Source organism: Mirounga leonina, unplaced genomic scaffold, assembly GCF_011800145.1.
Source record: "Mirounga leonina isolate KUSES-001 unplaced genomic scaffold, KU_Mleo_1.0 Mir_173, whole genome shotgun sequence".
Lineage (NCBI taxonomy): Eukaryota > Metazoa > Chordata > Mammalia > Carnivora > Phocidae > Mirounga > Mirounga leonina.
This window is the reverse complement of record NW_023270447.1, coordinates 41,432,582-41,450,699: the sequence shown is the minus strand read 5'-3', so window position 1 is coordinate 41,450,699 and position 18,118 is coordinate 41,432,582. Positions and strand designations below refer to the sequence as shown.

Genomic DNA, 18,118 nt, shown 5'->3' with positions numbered 1-18,118 from the left:
CACAGGGCCCCAGGGACTCCCCAGACTAGTAGATCTCGGAAAAGGAGTTAAATGGGCAGGTTGGGGGGTGAGGACCTTTCCCTCGTGCCACCTCGTGACTGACTGGGGAAGCAGCAGGGCTCCCGGGAGAGCACTACCAAGAGCGACAGCCACCGTTCATTGAGTGCTCACTGTGTGCCTGACACTTTACATCTTAAACGTTTTACAAAGATTGCCTCTTTTTTTTTAAAAGGTTTTATTTATTTATTTGACAGAGAGAGACACAGTGAGAGAGGGAACACAAGCAGGGGGAGTGGGAGAGGGAGAAGCAGGCTTCCTGCCGAGCAGGGAGCCCGATGCGGGGCTCGATCCCAGGACCTGAGCCGAAGGCAGATGCTTAACGACTGAGCCACCCAGGCGCCCCAAAGATTGCCTCTTTTAATCCTCAAAACAGTCCTGTGCAATGGGCATTACCTTTCGTTATGGGCTGAGTTGTGTGTCCCCCCCGCCCCCCAAATTCATCTGTTCCAGTCCTAACCCCTAGTACCTCACAGTTTGGCTCTTTCTTGGCGATGAGGTCACTAAAGAGATAATTAAATTAAAGGAGGTCTTGAGGGCGGGCCCTAATGTACTACGAGTATTGTAGTGTCCTTACAAGAAGAGGATTTGGATACAGACACCTGGAAGACACAGGGAGAAGGCAGCCGTCCACAAGCCAAGGACAGAGGCCTCAGAAGAGACCAACCGTCCTGACACGTCCATCTCAGACTTCTGGCCTCCAGGACTATGAGAAAATAAATTTCTGTGGTTTGAGCCACGTGTTCTCTGGTACTTTGTTGTGGTAGCCCCTAGCAAATTAATACATTCTTGTTTTATCTCTGAGAAAACTAAGGACCAGAGAGAGATTACAAACCTAGTGGAAGTTCTTGCAGTCAAGGCTGGGTAGAGCTGGGATTGAAACCCAGTTGTGTCTGGTTCCAGAGCTCTTGCCCGTAACTGACACGTTCCACTGAGCCCTGAGGTTCCTGGCTTACCGTGGCTCCTCCTCACTTTTGAAAACGTGGCTGGCACCCAGATCTTTGACTGGGCCACTGTTCTAACTCTCCTCCTGTACTTTCTCGCCTGCCACACCACTTTCTGTAGAGGTAAGATCCTGGCCAGGAATGGCATTAAACAGGTGGCTTGAGATAGGGGCTTAGTGAATCTGGAAAGATTGGCCTCTGTTTGGGAATTTCCTTCCCAGTTCTCTTGCAATGAAACCGAGGTAAAGAAGACTCCTCAGAGTGGTTTGGACCTGCTTACAAGTGCTGTTAAACCTTCCCATGATGGGATAGATACACATAGTTAATATTGCCCTTGGCAGTGTTGTGTCACTGAGAAGTTCTGTGGTTCTTAACCAGCCACAGTCACCTGGATAACTTCTTAAAAAATACCTAAGTCCTGCTCCTGCTCCTAGATGTTCCCTTCTAGGAAGAATGGTATGGAATCTGGGCAGTCAATAAACTCTTCTCCCTCCCCCCACCCTTTAAGTCTTCCCTGATCATGTTGATGTGCCCCATCAGATGGAGAACCCTTGAAGTTGAGGAATGACTTCTTTCTCTTGTTGGTACTTCTTCTAAACCATTAAAATGGTTGCATTCCAGCAGCATAAACATCTTAAAACATAACTCTTCCATTTTAGCTTTCATTGTAGGCTTCTGTATTTTCCTTGGTTCTTTCAATTTTAGCCTGTTTTGAGGTTGGGAGGATACGAGGAGAGCCACTGTCTTAACAGACAACCTCTAAGCCATCAGAATTAATTATTCTCTGGTCATTAGCAGGTCTGAATGTGAGAGCCCCAAAGGTAGACACTACCCAACGGTTTTGTTCCTTCTGAGTTGTTTATTTTGTAGACAGTTGCATTTTCCACCCATTCCTCCAGAGGGCTCCAGAGTTCAGAAACAGTTGTGGGGTTGTTGAGCAGACGGGCAGACGGACTTCTATCCATCAGACTAGGAAACTTTAGCCAGGAAGATTTGAGCTTTTATTTGTTGGAGGAACTGTTATATTCTTGTTCAGAGCTCCCTATTCTTTCCTAGTGCTTTATTCACCTTCCAGCCTCCATCCAAAGGATAAAGAACAATGTTTTCTTGTCAGGGTAGTGGCTAGTGATGCAAGAACCCAAGGCCAGGGCCTGAGGCTGGGAACTTGGGTCTTTAGAGGAGTGAACCCTTAAATTCTTTGTGTACACTTAGCAGTAAAAATGTTGATTACATCTTCAAAATAATGGATATGTGTGAATTATGTGCACATACGATTTTGTTAATATATACCTTATAAAATGTACCCTCCAAAATAGAAGCTAAAAAGAGCAAGGAGCCCCACACGGGACTCAACCCCAGGACCCGGGATCGTGACCCAAGCCGAAGGCAGACGCTTAACTGACTGAGCCACCCAGGCGTCCCTGGAAGCCACTGCTTTAGAAAATGGTTTTTCTTTATAAAGGGATTTGGGGGAATAGCATAGAGATTGATCTTGGGGTTGTTTTGGCTGCAGGCATCTAACTCCGGTTGTCAATTTGAAGCCTTTGTGAAGAGGAGGTTATACAGGGAAAAGGCAGGACCTGGCAGTCAGCGAGGGAGAGTGCCTTTCTGTGGAAGGCTCACTGCCCTCACTTTGCTGGAATTTCAGTGTGGAATGAGCCAGGCACAGTACCAGAGGATAACAAAGGGAGTAAGGTGTGTCTTAAATCCCATTTCAGGAAGCTCATCTTCTAAAGCAGACTGTGGTGCACAGTGTAGGGGAAGTTAGGCCAAAGTTGACTAATAGACTTAGCATAGGTCCCGGACTTGCCACCAAACTTCTGCACAGCATCCCCTGTCTGACCTACAGTGAGCTTTTGTGGGGAGGGAGGTGGAGAAAAGGACCTGGTTGAGGGTGTCTAGTATTCAATAAGGAATTTGAAACTCCTTGCTCATTGCCCAGCCTACGCTGCCTGAGTCGTGAGGTCCCACCTGGGGCCAAGTCTTGCTCCTTGGCGACCCAGATAATACCACTTTGTTCCCTACTTGGTAGCTATCATGTATTTGAAGCTCCAGGATACACCCAGTTGCTGTGAAGCCCCAGTTCTAAAATTGTGGTTTTGAACTTAAAAAAGAAGTTGCTTAATAAATTAATACGCAAGCAGTCAAACCATTCCATAGTAGAAAGTAAAAATGACATATTGAGTTTACAGGGCTTGACAGAGTCCTATAATTTCATAGAATTAAATTCGGAGTTTAAAATAAGGCAGCTGGTCACGTAAGTATGGCCACCGAATGGAAGACTAGAAGACAACTACTGTAGTATTACATTTAAGGGTTTGCCCACTGTGTGCCAGGCATTGCTGTCTTCCAGTGCTAAGGCCAGGTGTCCATAGTGCACTTGATCTTAGGCAGATAAAGCTTGACCTTTCACTTCCGTAAATGTCAAGTAGTCGTAACTTCATGTAACAAATTATGTTGAGATTTGAAAAATATTTAGTCAGCAGTTCTTTATTTAAGGACAGTATTTTTCTTTTTCCATTCTGAAAGTACTGTATGCTCAGTTTATTAGAAATTAGAAGAGTAGAAAGGAATCACCCATCTTCCCACCGCAAAGAAAACCACCATGAATATACTTCCCACATAATTTATGAACATGTGGGTGCCTTTTTTGTGAAGAGGATGCTTAGAGAGTCACTATGGGAGGAAGGAGACCATACAAGTGGGTGACTTGGTACAGGAGGTGGCACCCGGGCTGCGACATGAGAAATACCTCTTTCTCTGTTGAAGCCAGTCTCACTTTGATGAGGGCTGGCTGAAGACAAAGCACAAGCTGACACCCTGCAACCTCCTCACCGCCCCCCACCCCTCCACTCCTGGGAGGGACAGGTGTGACATTCTTCCAGGAATCTCCCACCTGTCTTCATGTTAATACCTTGCTAGAGGGGAAAACAGCCTTAACTTGACGATGGCATGGCCTCTGGTATCTTGTTAGGTATCTTGTAGGTGGGTCTTCTTTAGCATATGAAAGTTCTTTTGAAACCTCCCTTCTCCTTTTCCCCCCAACTCCTGAGAGTATAGAATCCCCACTCCTCAAGGTCCAGGTGCAGCAGCTCTTTCTGTGCATGGTCCCTGTCCCAGTGCTTTAATAAACCACCATTTTGCACCAAAGACATCTCAAGAATCCTTTCTTGGTCGTCGGCTCCGGACCTCATCCCACCAGCCCTCATCTGTATTCCAAAACCATATCAAATGCATAATGGGTCACAAGAGAACAGCATATAAGAATGTGAAAGCAGTTTTGTAGAGAACAAGATGGAGTCTCTCATGTCAAGCAGGGGCCTCTATCAAGCAGTAACATAAGCAGTTAAGGTACTGCAGCTAGGAGATATCACCGGACCAGCATCATCTGACACCACAGAACTGATAATGAGTAGAACCAGAGGAGGTCTGTAGAGACCCAAAACCGATTAAATCCCTTTAAAAGGGAAGGATTTGGGCAGTGCACTGTCAGACTCTTCAGACCTGACCCCTCTACGTCTGACCACTTAGAAAAGGCAGCTTCTTCCGAAGGCGCTCTGCCCGATGGATCTCCGAACAGAACCGAGATCCTTCCCTGCTTGAACATAAGAAGCAGTAAGTGCCGAGAGCTGACCCGGACCCAACGGAGCCCACAGACTGACTTCGTGTGTGGTCCATTCACTTCCTACACCCATCTGTTACTTTGTTTGTTGTATAACTTGTCTTCTGTCCTCTGTGTGCCGTGTAAGAAGCCAGGTTTAATCACATGGTGAATTGTCATTGAGTTTGGAATCCTGAACCTGCTTTATCATCGTGATTTAACTTTGCTCTATGATTGAATAAGGCTGACATTGTAGAAGGACACAGCTCGTGTGTGTGCCTTCATAGCGTGCTCATGACAGGTTTCTTCTGGTGTTACATGTAATGTTGGGGTAACCCTTTTGCCCAGTGGGAACATGTGAGTACCTTGGGTTCGACACATGATAGCCAACGAACCTGAGATCTGCCCTGCAAGATAAGCTTTTCCTCACCTCTGTTTAAACTTGCTTTTTCTTTCCCTGTCATAACAGTAGAGTTGAAACATGCCCCAGGTTGGGTTCTCTCCATTCTTGTGTCTTTTTGGGAAGAGATGTAACTTAATCTATATCTTCTGTAATAAACAACATCAGTTAGATACTGTGGGGGCCATTGGATAATTTCCCTTATTGGAGAAATTAGAAAATAAGCTCCAAGGGAAGCCTAGAACAAAATCAGTAGTGAAAGCTGCATTTCTTTTTTTTTTTCCCCAATCCACTGCAGAGCAGTCCTTTTATCAAATACAATAAGAGCAAATTACTAGAAGAAAAATTAAAAGAAAAACACAAATTCAAGCATAAATTTTAGATTCACTAGGCTTAAAATTACTGTGAAATTACTATAAAATTCTTAAGTGCGTTTTCTCATTTCTGTTGTTACTATGCTAGATTGCAGACCACATGTTGAGTTTTGTAAGATGTAGCGTATGGATAAAAATATAATTTGGGGCGTAGCCTAAGAATAATATATGCATCAGCTGTTAAAGCTATAAAAGAACACAAATATAATTTTAGAGGAACAGAAGTGGAAATGGAGGTGATATAACTTGCTTAGGTTACATGAGTAGTTAAGAGCAAAGTGAGGACTAGTCTAGTGATTTTTAGTTTAGTGCATGCTCTACTTGGGTCATGTGACTTCTTAATCTTTGAGTATCCCAAATGCTAAAGCTGGGTTATAAAGTGACATATTTTCTTCTAATTTTAAATTTTTGGAGGTAGACATAAATTCCTGATAGAAGTTTCTTTCTGGGTGGTATATGTATAGATTTGATTATTCTGTCAACTGAAAATATTTCATTGACTCATTGGAATTGGGAAATGTCTTGCATTTGATATGTTTTGTTTTTGGCATTTAGGTTTTCCTAGGACATTAGTTCAGGCTGAAGCCCTGGACAAAATCTGTGAGCTGGATCTAGTGATCACTTTGAACATTCCATTTGAAACACTCAAAGATCGTCTCAGCCGACGTTGGATTCACCCCCCTAGTGGAAGGGTATATAACCTGGACTTCAATCCACCTCATGTACATGTAAGAATATACAAAGCATTTTTACAGACTGACAAGAAAGAGGCAAAACACTCCAGCTGTAAAGTGTAGGAAGGATATGAATAGATTATTCAAAAAAGAGCAAATCTTCATGGCCAGAAGTATTTGAAATTTCTCATTCACTAGTGGTCAAGGAATGCAAATTAAAGTTTATAACATCTGTTGCTGGTGGGGATCTGGAAAAAATGGTACTCATCTTTATTAGGCATATGAAGTATGAATAGTGTTTTTAAAAAGCAACCTAGCAATGTACATTAACATTTTAAAATACATATATTTCATTCAAGCCACCGCTGGGAGAGTAGGTTATGGAAATGAAAGCACCTAGCGGGTAAGTCATGTACACAGGGATGCTTATTTCAGTGTTGATTTTAGAGAAAAACAAAACAAAATCTGAAAACGAATGTTCATTTACAGGGGATGACTAAATGAATTAGAAATTATGTACATCGTGCAATATTACGTACTCAGTAAAAAGAATGACTTCGTGCTATCGCCTTTGACCTGAAGAAATACTTCCTCTAGGTATTGTTGAATATCAAAAGCAAATAGCACAATGATTCCATTTTTGCAAAATAGTGACCCTCCTTCTTTACACATTATCTGTTTGTGTGTGAAAATATGCTCTCTAGCTTCATAAGAGCAGGGATAAATGGTTATGGCTGGGACTGAATAAAGACTTGGGGTCAGAGTGGCTGGGGTCGTTGGAGTGGTGGCAGTGAGGGTGTAAAGGGACTGGGAGGACTAGAGGAATAAACAGGTCCAAAAATAACATGTGTTTACATGAAACAAACATATGTAAAGGTATATGTTTAAAGAACCTTTTTAAATTAACAAATTCAAAAGAATTACTATTGTTCTTTCTGGTAAAGACATGATTTAGTTCAATGTGATTCTTACCTCTAGTTATTGGATGTTAGATAGAATTACTTGTAATCATCCAAATGTGGAAGGGGTGACAGTTGCATCTTAATGGATTAATGTGTATGGGATAGGTAGATCTGAATATAGGTGGAGTCAATAATTACTACAGAAAACCAACTTCAAGAGGGTAAGGATGCCTTCCCAGCTCCTGAGTGCCATAGATTTGGTAAAGTTCCAGTGAGTCTTGTTCATTTGGACAAAGTACTAGTTGCCTTTTGAAGTCTCCTTTTTATTTGTTTTTTATTTTTATTTTTTTTTTAAAGATTTTATTTATTTATTTATTTGATAGAGAGCACAAGTAGGCAGAGGGAGAGGGAGAAGCAGGCTCCCGGCTGTGCATGGAACCCGATGTGGGGCTCGATCCCAGGCTCCTGGGGTCATGACCTGAACCGAAGGCAGATGCTTAACCTACTCGGTTAACTGACTGGATTAAACTCGGCGATGCTTAATGAGCCCCAAAGTCTTCTTTTTAAAATGTAATTCTGGAATTCCTTTATTAGGTCCCTTCCCCTTTTCCCTCTCAAGAAACTGGTATAAGGGGAAAAAATGGATGGAGAGGAAAAGAGGATTCTGCATATGCACTGATGTCCAACACGGATGCTTCACATTTTAGCTTTGCCTAGACCTGCTGAAGCAAAGATTCTCATAAAGTTTGAGAACCTTTAACACTGAGTTGCTTTCAAAAGACTGGGTATCCTAAACGAGCACCCGCAGTTACAGTGCTGCCTCCAAGACAGCAGGGAAAGGTACTAGTCTGGGCCACCTCTACCTGCCACTGTGGCCAAGCTCTCCCAGAAGGAGGGATGCGGTCACCCTAGCATCATTTCCTTCTTTGTAGAAGCAGCTGTTGTATTTATCGGTGCTCTGAGGTCCTGGAAATGACTTCTGAGCTTTGCAGCTCTAAGTAAAATAAAGGGGAAGAGAATAAAGGTGATGTACAGCCGTCTCCCACCCCCATCTCCCCTGTTGTGTCAGGTTAACAACCATGGAATACACGTGATGATTATGGGGCTCACCAATAAATCATAAGTGCAGGTTATGGACCCAAGGCCCTGAGCTGTAATGGAATTTTAGTGTCTTTCAAATTTATAGCTGGTTTCTGATTATCCAGTTGAGCTGCCTGAGCCTTGGTTCTGCTCTAGCCTGCCTTTTGACAGATTTATTCCTTGTGACTCTCTCCCCTGGCAGGTAATAGCCATGGACATGGGAGGCAAGATCCTCATGTCCATGTTGCTATTTGTAAGTAGGTATGTTTCCCAAGGAGGTTAAAATACATCAAAAATCAGGTTTTCTAAATTGCCATTTTTTAGTTCTCAGAATGTTTGTTCCTGATTGTCATAGGCGTATAATCCATGCCTATTTTAATCTGCCTTTAAGTAAGTCATTATATGATCTAGGAAAATAACCTGAGTAAGATTAATCTCAGGAAAGAATTTGAAAGCTAGCAAAGGCAGGACCAAGATACCTTCTCCTAGATCAGTGTTCTCCTAAGTAAACCAGTTGGTTCTTTGAGACGTTTTCTTTTCTTTTTTTAATTTTGTTTATTTATTTTAGAGATGCAAGCAGGGGGAGGAGCAGAGGGAGAGAGAGAATCTCAAGCAGACTCCCCACCGAGCATGGGGCCCCATGTGGGGCTCTATCTCACAACCCTAAGATCATGACCTGAGCCGAAATCAAGAGTCGGATGCTTAACCGACTGAGCCACCCGGGCGCCCCAGACATTTTATTTTCTGTATTAACAACTCAAACTTTAGAAAGCAGGGCAGTTTTAGGAATGTTTAGAGGACCAGAGTGTCATTGTCTAAAGGTTGTTTGTTGTTGGGGGAGGCAGCATGGAGTTTTAAACTGTAAATTGAAAGTATCATTTCTCAATAGCACTGAAACGTGTTTGGAAAGATCTGAGAATTTAATAAAGATTCCATGTCAGCTCTCACGAAATAAGGTTAACAAGACTGTTAGGAGTGTTATTTCTTTTTCAATTACTTTCACTGTTACCATTGTCACTCAGGCCTAATTGATCATTCGGTGGGAGACCAAGGTGAATACACGGATTTTGCACAGGAAAGTTTCTCGTCTTTGGAATGGCCCAGGTGTTGGCCATATTAACTGGTTTCTCTGGTATTTGTAGGGGATTGATGACATCACGGGTGAACCGTTAGTCCAGCAGGAGGATGATAAACCTGAAGCCGTGGCTGCCAGGCTAAGACAGTACAAGGATGTGGCAAAGCCAGTCATTGAATTATACAAGTGAGTGTGCTTTACCATTTTCATGGCAGATGGTCAGTTAGAACCATATGGCGCCCAGTGGGAAGGACACCAGGCTGAGATGGGATTGTGTTTCTTTAAGCTAGACAAACCCTAAGGGCCCAGTACCTCCCTGGGAGTCGGGTGAAATGCTGGGGTTGTATGTGGGAGATAGAGTCCAGTTCTTTTATGCTGAAATTCTTGTAATACAAGGGCCAAAACCTGATCTTCTCTGTCTGGTTGTAAAAGTATGTCTAGGATTATTTTCATCTTTCTTTTCAAGGAGCTGAAATATGGTTTGTATTTTGACACTCCCACATGTAAATATCTCTTTGGATAGAAGATTAGAAGGGACCTTTCACCTAGATATGTCTAGAGGGAATTTAACCAAAAAAAGTGAGAACTGTAAGCTACAGATGGCTGCGGGGGCCAGGCAACTGTTGGAAATGAGTGTCAAACCTGGTGGGGGATGTGTTCCTCTGGGCAGTTGAGTGACAGCTTCTGTGTTGCTCCAGCCAGTTATTTCCACGGGGGCACTCAGGCCCAGAGTGGCCAGTGATCCTTGTTTTTTAAGAGAAGCAGAAATCTGGTTGGCTGTGAGTCAGGGGGAAAAAAATCCCAATTTTTATATTGGCAACAAATAACGTTTTTTTGTTTTTTGTTTTTTTTTTTTTAAAGATTTTATTTATTTAATTGACAGCGAGAGAGGGAACACAAGCAGGGGGAGTGGGAGAGGGAGAAGCAGGCTTCCCGCCGGGCAGGGAGCCCGATGTGGGGCTTGATCCCAGGACCCTGGGCAGACGCTTAACGACTGAGCCACCCAGGTGCCCCAACACATAACATTCTTAACAGCATGCACACTGAACAAAACCCATTTGCAGACTGCATTCAGGACAGCTGTCTAACAACCACTGCTGGAATCAATTTCTGACCTTTTAGCACCCAAACAATTTAGCAGCCCTTTAGATCAGAAGTTCCTGATCATGTCATTATGATATATCCTGTGTTTCATGATCTGTTGTAAGTAATAAGGGTTTTATGGTACCAAAGTTTGTCAATGATTTATTTTTTGAAAGTGTATACTGAGGTAGATTTGAGATTGTCCGTATGATGTTATTCTTTGGTATGTTTTATTTTTTTAGTTTTTAGCTTTTTAAAGATTTTATATATTTATTTGAGAGAGAGCAAGAGAGAGAGAGAGAGAGCACAAGCACCGGGGGAGAGCAGAGGGAGAGGAAGCAGGCTCCTCGTTGAGTAGGGAGCCCAGCGCGGGGCTCGATCCCAGGACTCCTGGATCATGACCTGAGCCAAAGGCAGAAGCTTAACCAACTGAGCCACCCAGGTGCCCCTCTTTGATATGTTTTAAACAGGAGAAGAAGAGGTGGCATCGTGACAAGCATGCTGGTCTTATTTAGGTACACGCAGCGTGGGTGTTGGCACTTAGCAGTGTGTGTGATAGACCACGAGATCGTGCTTGTTTTATACCCAGGATCTTCCCTCGCCCTAATAGCATGTTAAAAGGAAGCCTAAAATGCCTTCATGTGTTGGATTTTGCTTTTCAGGAGCCGAGGAGTGCTTCACCAATTTTCTGGGACGGAGACTAACAAAATCTGGCCCTATGTTTACACGCTTTTCTCGAACAAGATCACGCCTATTCAGTCCAAAGAAGCATACTGAGCCTGCCCAGTGGAAGAACCAGGAAAATGTCGTTCATTCAGTTGTATGTGTAGTATTTTGGTGCCGTGTCCCAAGTTAGAAGCTAGTGGGGATAGCTTGCAGCATCTTTTCTAGTTTAAATGGTGAACTGAAATGAAAACGAATGAGTAGAAAGCATTCCTCAAGAGGCTCCTCTCTGCCTTTCACGAGAAGGGTCACCTACACATGTCTAAGATGCCTCTGCACGTCTCGAGCCCTTCACAAGAAAACAAGTACAGGCTGGACTTCGAACGGCGTCTAACCCAAACTCTAGCTGATTTCTGACCATCACGTTGTTGCCAGAGTAGCATTTTCACGCGTGACAGTGTTGGCCTCTGGTTCCCTCCGTCCTCTGAAGGCTGTTGAATCAGAGCATCAGGAGGCCTTGTCCCAAGTTCTCTGGTATGTGCGCTTCCTGGTGACCATGCGATTGAAGCCAGTTGCTCTTTGTGGTTGCTTCCCTCGCTGTGAGTGACTGTCCACAATTTATTTTTTCTGTTAGGAGTGATACCTTTTCTGCATCCATGCTCCATAGAATCTCTCCTTTGCAGACATCCTGGAATGAACGGATTTGGCTTCCACTATTTTTATTAGACTGTACTTTTTTTACATCTGTTTTCTCCCTCCCTAGGCTATGAAGTAATACAGATAGTTACTGCTTTGATCCCTCTCAGATCCCTTTCTAAGAACTGAGAGCAAGGGGAGGCTGTCAGATCGCTTCCTGCAGCAGGAACTGGGCTCTGCAGAGGGTCTTCTTACGCTGCTGGGCTGACTCTTCATGGGTTGATACTGCCCTTTTCTTTTATTGTGAAAAAAATCCTCAAAGTCTTAGGGAGCCTTCAAAAAAATGGGAGATCCTTACCTACATAAATGTTAAAGGATCATGTCTTGTGTATAGAAGTCATAAGACCATATGAAATTACTGCACTAAAAGAATAGTTTAGCTTTTTATTCAAGACAAAAAAAATGTATTTTGAAATGCTGCTAAATAGTGATGCTGACAGTGTTTTTCTCCTGTGAGTGACCCAAGCATATTATAAATGGTTGGTAGAGGGAATGGAGCCTGTGGGTTGAGGAAAATATTGCATCAGCTGTGCCCATAACGGAGTATGACAGCTTTACGATTATGGGAAAACAAATTCTTAAAACTTTTTTTCTATTCCAAAGATGCTTTCTGTGGGGTGGCCATTAAGTCTAGAAATATAGATAATACAATTTTGTCATTCTTCGTAATGTACAATAAACCATTTATTAAAGATTTGCCCGGTTTCCAGACTTGGTGGCCACCTAATGTCATTTTTGCTCTTCTCTGAGAAGGACAATGAAACTTGTTCCTGTTGCCTTAAAAAGAAATACCCTCTTCATGCATCGTGGTTGTCCCTAAAGAAGGTCCTTGCTATTCCTGGAAGTGACTTCTGTCTAGCTCTTCATACTGGAGAAAAAAAAAAAAAAAGCCTATTTCAGCACACCCCTTGTGTTGCAGCGTGTTCTTTATTTTCTGAAGATGTCCCAGCAAATCTCTAGCCAGTTCCCTGGCACATGTGTTCTGTATGGTAACGATTGCATCTTCCTTGCAAATACTGCCCTACTCTTGCCAGTTCCTCTCCCTCTATTCCTTCATGGGAGTATTCTTTGACTCTCTTAGTGGAAACATAGACTGGTCTCCTCCTCATTCTCTAAATCACCTCCCTGTGTTACTTTTTAGGTGTATGCAGTGGAAATGCCCAGTTCAGGTCTGTGACACATCAGTGCATGATACAGACTTCTGAGTGCTTTAGAAGATCCATGTGTGAATGCCAGTTGGTGGGATTGGGGTGAAAAGATGTGTGGGTAAGGCTCAGGTATCGGGGGGAACCAGGTACAGAGAAAACAAGTCTGAAATGAGGAAAACTGCACAATGTAGACTAGTACTGCCATGGAGACCATTTCCACAAACTAGGAATAGTAGAGAGTTAAGGTTATTATGTGGATAATTCAAGAAAGAAAAGTGTGTGCCCTTCTAGAAGCAGACACATCTTAGCTCTTCCTTTATTCCCTTTTTGTTTAACAGACTCCCTTTGGAGTTTTCGAGAGAGATGTGGGAAATGGGAAATGGCTGGTCCCTGATGCCATGCTCCAGTCCTCCATCCTTCCCTCCTCTCTTCCAGAACAATAGACAGTTCTAGTCAGCACTGGAGCCCCTCAGTGTGTCAGTGGCATTTGCTGTTTCTGAGGCAGCCCAGCAATTGAGGGTCCTGTGCTTGGTGAGACCAAAAAAAGACAAACACCTTTTCCATGGTCTTTGAAAGATGATACTTATTTCATGCTTAGTGGCCTAAAAAGTCTATTTCTCATTTTCTTAAGCAAGCTCTCTAGTTTTTCTTCCAATAATTTTGTAAAAAATTAAAATCCTCTTGCAAATATTTTGACAAAAGCAAAGGGGACATCTTTCCTTGGTTTTCCTTCTCCTGCCACACATATGGTTCCTTCAGAGTTACACAAAGAAAGTAGTCTGGGTGTCTCTAAAATTCCTACCTGTCCTCATATCCTGTGATTCTAGTCAGTTGTGAATTCATTTTGCTTTCCATTATCTGAACAGGCTTCCCACTTAACTTGGAACTTGGAAACATGCCATGTTTAATATCCTCTTAACACTAAGGCAGACATAACATAAGTACCATTTATGGAAGGCCTTTTGGGTGCTAGGTGCAGTTGTAGGACATTTGCAAACATTTAATCTTTCAAGCATCCTTTGAGATAGGCATGAAGAAGGCAAGGGTCAGAGATGTGAAGCATCTTGCCTGGGCTCTTGCTGCCGATGACTAGTGCAGCTAGGACTCAAACACAGGCTTCCCTGACTCTGAAGCCTGAGTTGGCTCCTGGATGTTTACTGTACCCTATCCCACAAACCTGGGGTGCTGAGCCTGCTTGATTTTACTAGTGGCCTCACATCAAAAGTAGCAAAAAAAAAAAAAAATAGCAAAAGTGACATTCAGCTCTGTATAGGACTGTTCCTTTTTTTTTCCATTTGCTGAAGCAAAGGGAGCTGCTAGAGGAAGGTCTGAGCCCTTGATCTTTTATAACTACTCATTTATAAAATGAATGGCTGTTGAAATAGGTTGGGCTTGGGTCCAAGCTAGTCTGTGGAGGAGTCAGGTTCATGTTCCTCACCTACCCTTTTGGTGTCCATGGTGTTGTACCTCGGAAGGGACGTTTACCGTTGAGCCACCCCCAGCTGTCGTGCTCTCTCTAGACCTGGGCTGCTGAGAGCTCTCCAGATGCTACTCACTTTCCCTGATACCAGAACAAATCACTCCCTCACTCGCACCCCCAAGTAAGGCCCTTATAATAAACTGTTCCTGCCCGAAGTGCTGGCAGGTGAACAGAGGTGATTGAGCCGCTAACACAGGGCAACCCTTGATTTTTGTACCATCTTCCCTATATCACATGACCCATCAACCTGATGCTGAATGCCAAATGCACACCTTTGCTCTGCTTGGCGTGCACAATTCTGGCGATGACCAGGGGCGACTGGCTTCCTGCCTTCCCTAGGGGCCCTCCCTGCCCCCCTCCAGCAGCCACGCTCGCATGAGCTCCAGCTTTACCCAGGCTCTGCCCCTTTCTTTGGTAGGGAAGGAAAAAGGTAAGAGCCATGGGTGAGGGGGATTCTTGGAAGGAGGGACTGCTGTGGCTTCTCCCACCACGTAAAATGTTGAGACAGGAGAGTTGTAGATAGAAGGGTGCTTGTGCACGATCATAAATGGGACTTTTAGAACATTCAGTTCACTGTCAACTGATTTCAGTATTTGACTTTAGCTGTTTAGCTGAATAAACAGCTTATCAGCCTCTGCTGGAGGTCTGGCTTAAATCATAAAGACTGCAAATTTCCAAATGTGTGAAGACATAGACACTCTTAGTAGTTACTGTTGATTAGTACTTCATGCTAAGCACATTATATGCATTGTCTAATTAAATCCTCAACAATTACCCTACAAAACAGATATTTCAGTTATCCTGCTTCTTTGTGTAAAAACTGAGGTCATCCTGTTTACTTAGACTTGTGTTTTCATGTACCTATAGGGATGAATCAGGAAATTCAGAGGGGTCTTTTGTGTACCTTTTTCTCCTTTGAGCTCCCCATTCTAATTAATGGATAAAACAGTGTTATTTGTACCTGGAATCTTTGCTTTTGGCGCTCTGGTGCTGAGGCAAGAAATGAGCACTCAGTGGGTCCTGGTGGTAGTTGCACACTGTATATGCAGAGGGCATACATCTCATCCGCACTCTGCTGGGTTGCAGGATCTCGGGAGACATTCGTATCTACCTGATGAATTTCATTTATTACCTTGTATTTAAAAGTATCTTTTCTTGCTGCGGTGAATTTTGCCAGCCAGAGACGCAATTCCTAAGGCCAGGTCGTGTTCTTAGTCTGAATTGCTTTCTTTTCAATTCCCCTGCATTTTTAGTAACTCCCTTGTTTTACTTAGTGTCTCAAAAGAAGAACCTAGCAGTAGAGACTTTTTTTTAAATGGGAGTGTGGTCTGGTCGTAAGTTATCCCTTTCTACCTATAACTGATCCAGTCTGGTTTCTAGATGAAAAATGTGCAAGACCCAGATGTGGGGAAACCATGAGGCCGTATTTCAACTATGAAGAAAAATCTGCTTCCTGCATCTGTTGAGACATACTATAATTATAATTGTTCATACATGCCATACCTGTCTTTTAACAAATTGCACAAGTCTTGCCAAAATAAATGCCATTATCTGTGTGCTTCAGGGACCCCCCCCCCAATTTGATCAGAGTGTGTGTCTTATGTGGGTCTGTGTGGGGGGGGAGGGAGAGATGGTAAACGCCTCCAAAAGGATGAGAACCCTTGGATGGGATGGGTATGCATTCCTTCCTGGTAATAATTAGACTATTCCAGGAAACAGCGTCATTCTGTGGGAATAAAGGTTTCCTGTTTAAAACTTTGCCAAGGAGCAGCGCACCTTGAGATTCTCCTGGGGGTTGGCGTGTGTCTAATTCCATTTCATAAAACCTTTCTTTGTTTTGAAGCTTTGGCTGTAAAGTCAGAAATGTACTAAATAAAAACTGTTTTGTATTTAATTTAGAGAAGAGTAAAGGGGAGAAAAAAAAACCTCAGTGTTTATGTAAGCTTCAAGGTGTTAGGGCTTAGAGGGCTTTTCTAGTTTTATGAGAATTTGTACTACTGATTTTTATATATTCCTGTTTTTGAGATGAACAGATCTCGGGAAATTGTTGCATTACAATGGCATTTCACTGTGACTCCTCTCAAGCTCAAATCTGTTCTCTAAGCCAATGACAACTTGTCACTTCGGTTTACTGTCCTGTGAAAAGTCAGCTCCAGTTTCCCAGAAGTTGTGTGTTTACGATGAGTCATTGCTTCTCCTCAGTGCGAAAGTTGTCAGCCCTCTTGATTTGGGTGTATGTGCTTAATTCAAAGTATCTAGACCTGTAGTCTAATCTGTATATGCTCTCCTAACTGTTAATTGTGTTATTGACTATTTTGATTATCTTGCTTGAAGATTGATTCCTACTTTTTAATTTGGTAGAAATAAAGGTTTTTTTTCTGCTTATAACTAGTGGATTAATTTAACATTTGTGTAGCTTTTTACACTTGAGAGTATACGTCTTCATAGAACTTCTCGTTTATGCCATTCTGCAACCACTTCATTATCAACAGTGTTATCTCCAATTTGCAGATGAAGAGAATAGAGAACACAGTGTCGCCTGGATGAGGTGACAGTTGGTGGCAGAGCAAGATCATGAACATAAGCATTCTGATCCCCAGTCTCATTTTCTTTTCTGCAACACCATGTTACCTCACTTTGTATACACTCAAGCACCTTATTTCTCTAGCACTTTATTCTTTACGTATTTTCATATACATCCTTTAGTTTTGTTCTTGAAACAACAGAGCGATGTGAGTCTGTTCTCCCTCTGTTTTTGCAGATCGGGAGACCAGATCAGAGTGAGTCCAAGGTCATAGTGTCCAGGGCCACTCCGCAGAAACAGAAAAGTCCACAGGCCTGGCTAGTGGAAGCTGGAGTCATGGAGGAAATAGAGCTTCTGCAGAAGCCTCCCTACAAGGGTGGGGGTGGGGGGTGGGGGTGGAGGATGCCCTGGCTTCTCCCAACCTCACATTCTCCTGTCTCCTGCAGAGGCTTCCCATCGGCTGTGTTCAAAAGCCACCTGGCATAGGAGCCTGAGGAATGTGTGGAGTTTGTGTGGAACAGCATAATTTAGTTCAAGCTGACTGATAGAAAATGGGCCTAAGACGAGTATATCATGTCATCTAGTTATACCTTTGATTCTCTGGTCAAGCACTATTAGGCTCTGGGGATGCAAAGATGAGTAAGACCCAGTTTTTGCCCTTGACTTCCTCAGTCACCTGGAGGAAATGGAGATATATTTAGATAACTACACATGACTTAGAATTAATCACTGGATTATAATTGAAAGAATACAGAGGTAGTGACTTTCTTGGCTGGCCAACTAGACCAAGTAAGAGCTATTATTTGAGCTGAATGATGCAGGAAAGAGGGAACCCAAGCTGAGGGAATGGTATGTGGGCAGAAGTATGAGCACCTATGCCAAGTGGAGGCCAGAAAGGTATGAGGCAGCACTGGGGAGAGAAAGATAAGATTGCGTTGTATTGGGAAGTTGTACTGACCTGGTCTTAACTTTGTTTGCTGTAGACCATAGACTATGCCAGAAAGTGACTCATCACATTTGCATGATAAAATTGTACTATAGGTCTGAACTAAGATATGGTAGAGCTCAACAAAAAGGGAAGCTGGATTATAACAGGAGTAAAGAAGAATTAAATGTCTCCAGGGGAGGGGTTGGGGATAACAATGAAATGGGGGTGAGTATAAGGCTGTGGGGAGTGGCAGATGCTGTGAAGACTGCAGTGCACTGCTTTTTCTCAAAGGTGAGTTGCTGTTCCTCAGCTCTGACCAGTAGTCACCACCTTGTGCTTGCTGACCCAGTGCGGCCCATCATTCAGTTTAAGAGAAGCCAGAAATCAATGTTTTCATGTGGAATGTTTTAAATGTTTACAATTTAAATTAAAAAAATTCCACAGGCCAAACAGTGTATTAAGTCAATTTGGGACTTCTGGCGTAGAGAC

General features: G+C 43.1%; 1 protein-coding gene across 6 annotated transcripts in view; it reads left to right on the top strand.

The window, feature by feature from the left end:
* AK4 (adenylate kinase 4) overlaps positions 1-16,565 on the top strand; it is a 126,424-nt gene extending 109,859 nt beyond the window's left edge. For 5 of the 6 annotated variants that reach the window (XM_035018356.1, XM_035018357.1, XM_035018354.1 and 2 more), the window contains 3 exons: positions 5,932-6,104; positions 9,175-9,293; positions 10,853-11,785. In XM_035018356.1, the coding sequence (XP_034874247.1) occupies positions 5,932-6,104; positions 9,175-9,293; positions 10,853-10,967 (407 nt within the window). In that variant the 3' untranslated portion in view covers positions 10,968-11,785. Of the gene's footprint in view, positions 1-5,931; positions 6,105-9,174; positions 9,294-10,852 lie in introns of all 6 variants that reach the window. The other variant, XM_035018352.1, reaches the window with a different exon arrangement.
* The last annotated feature ends 1,553 nt before the right edge of the window (positions 16,566-18,118 follow it).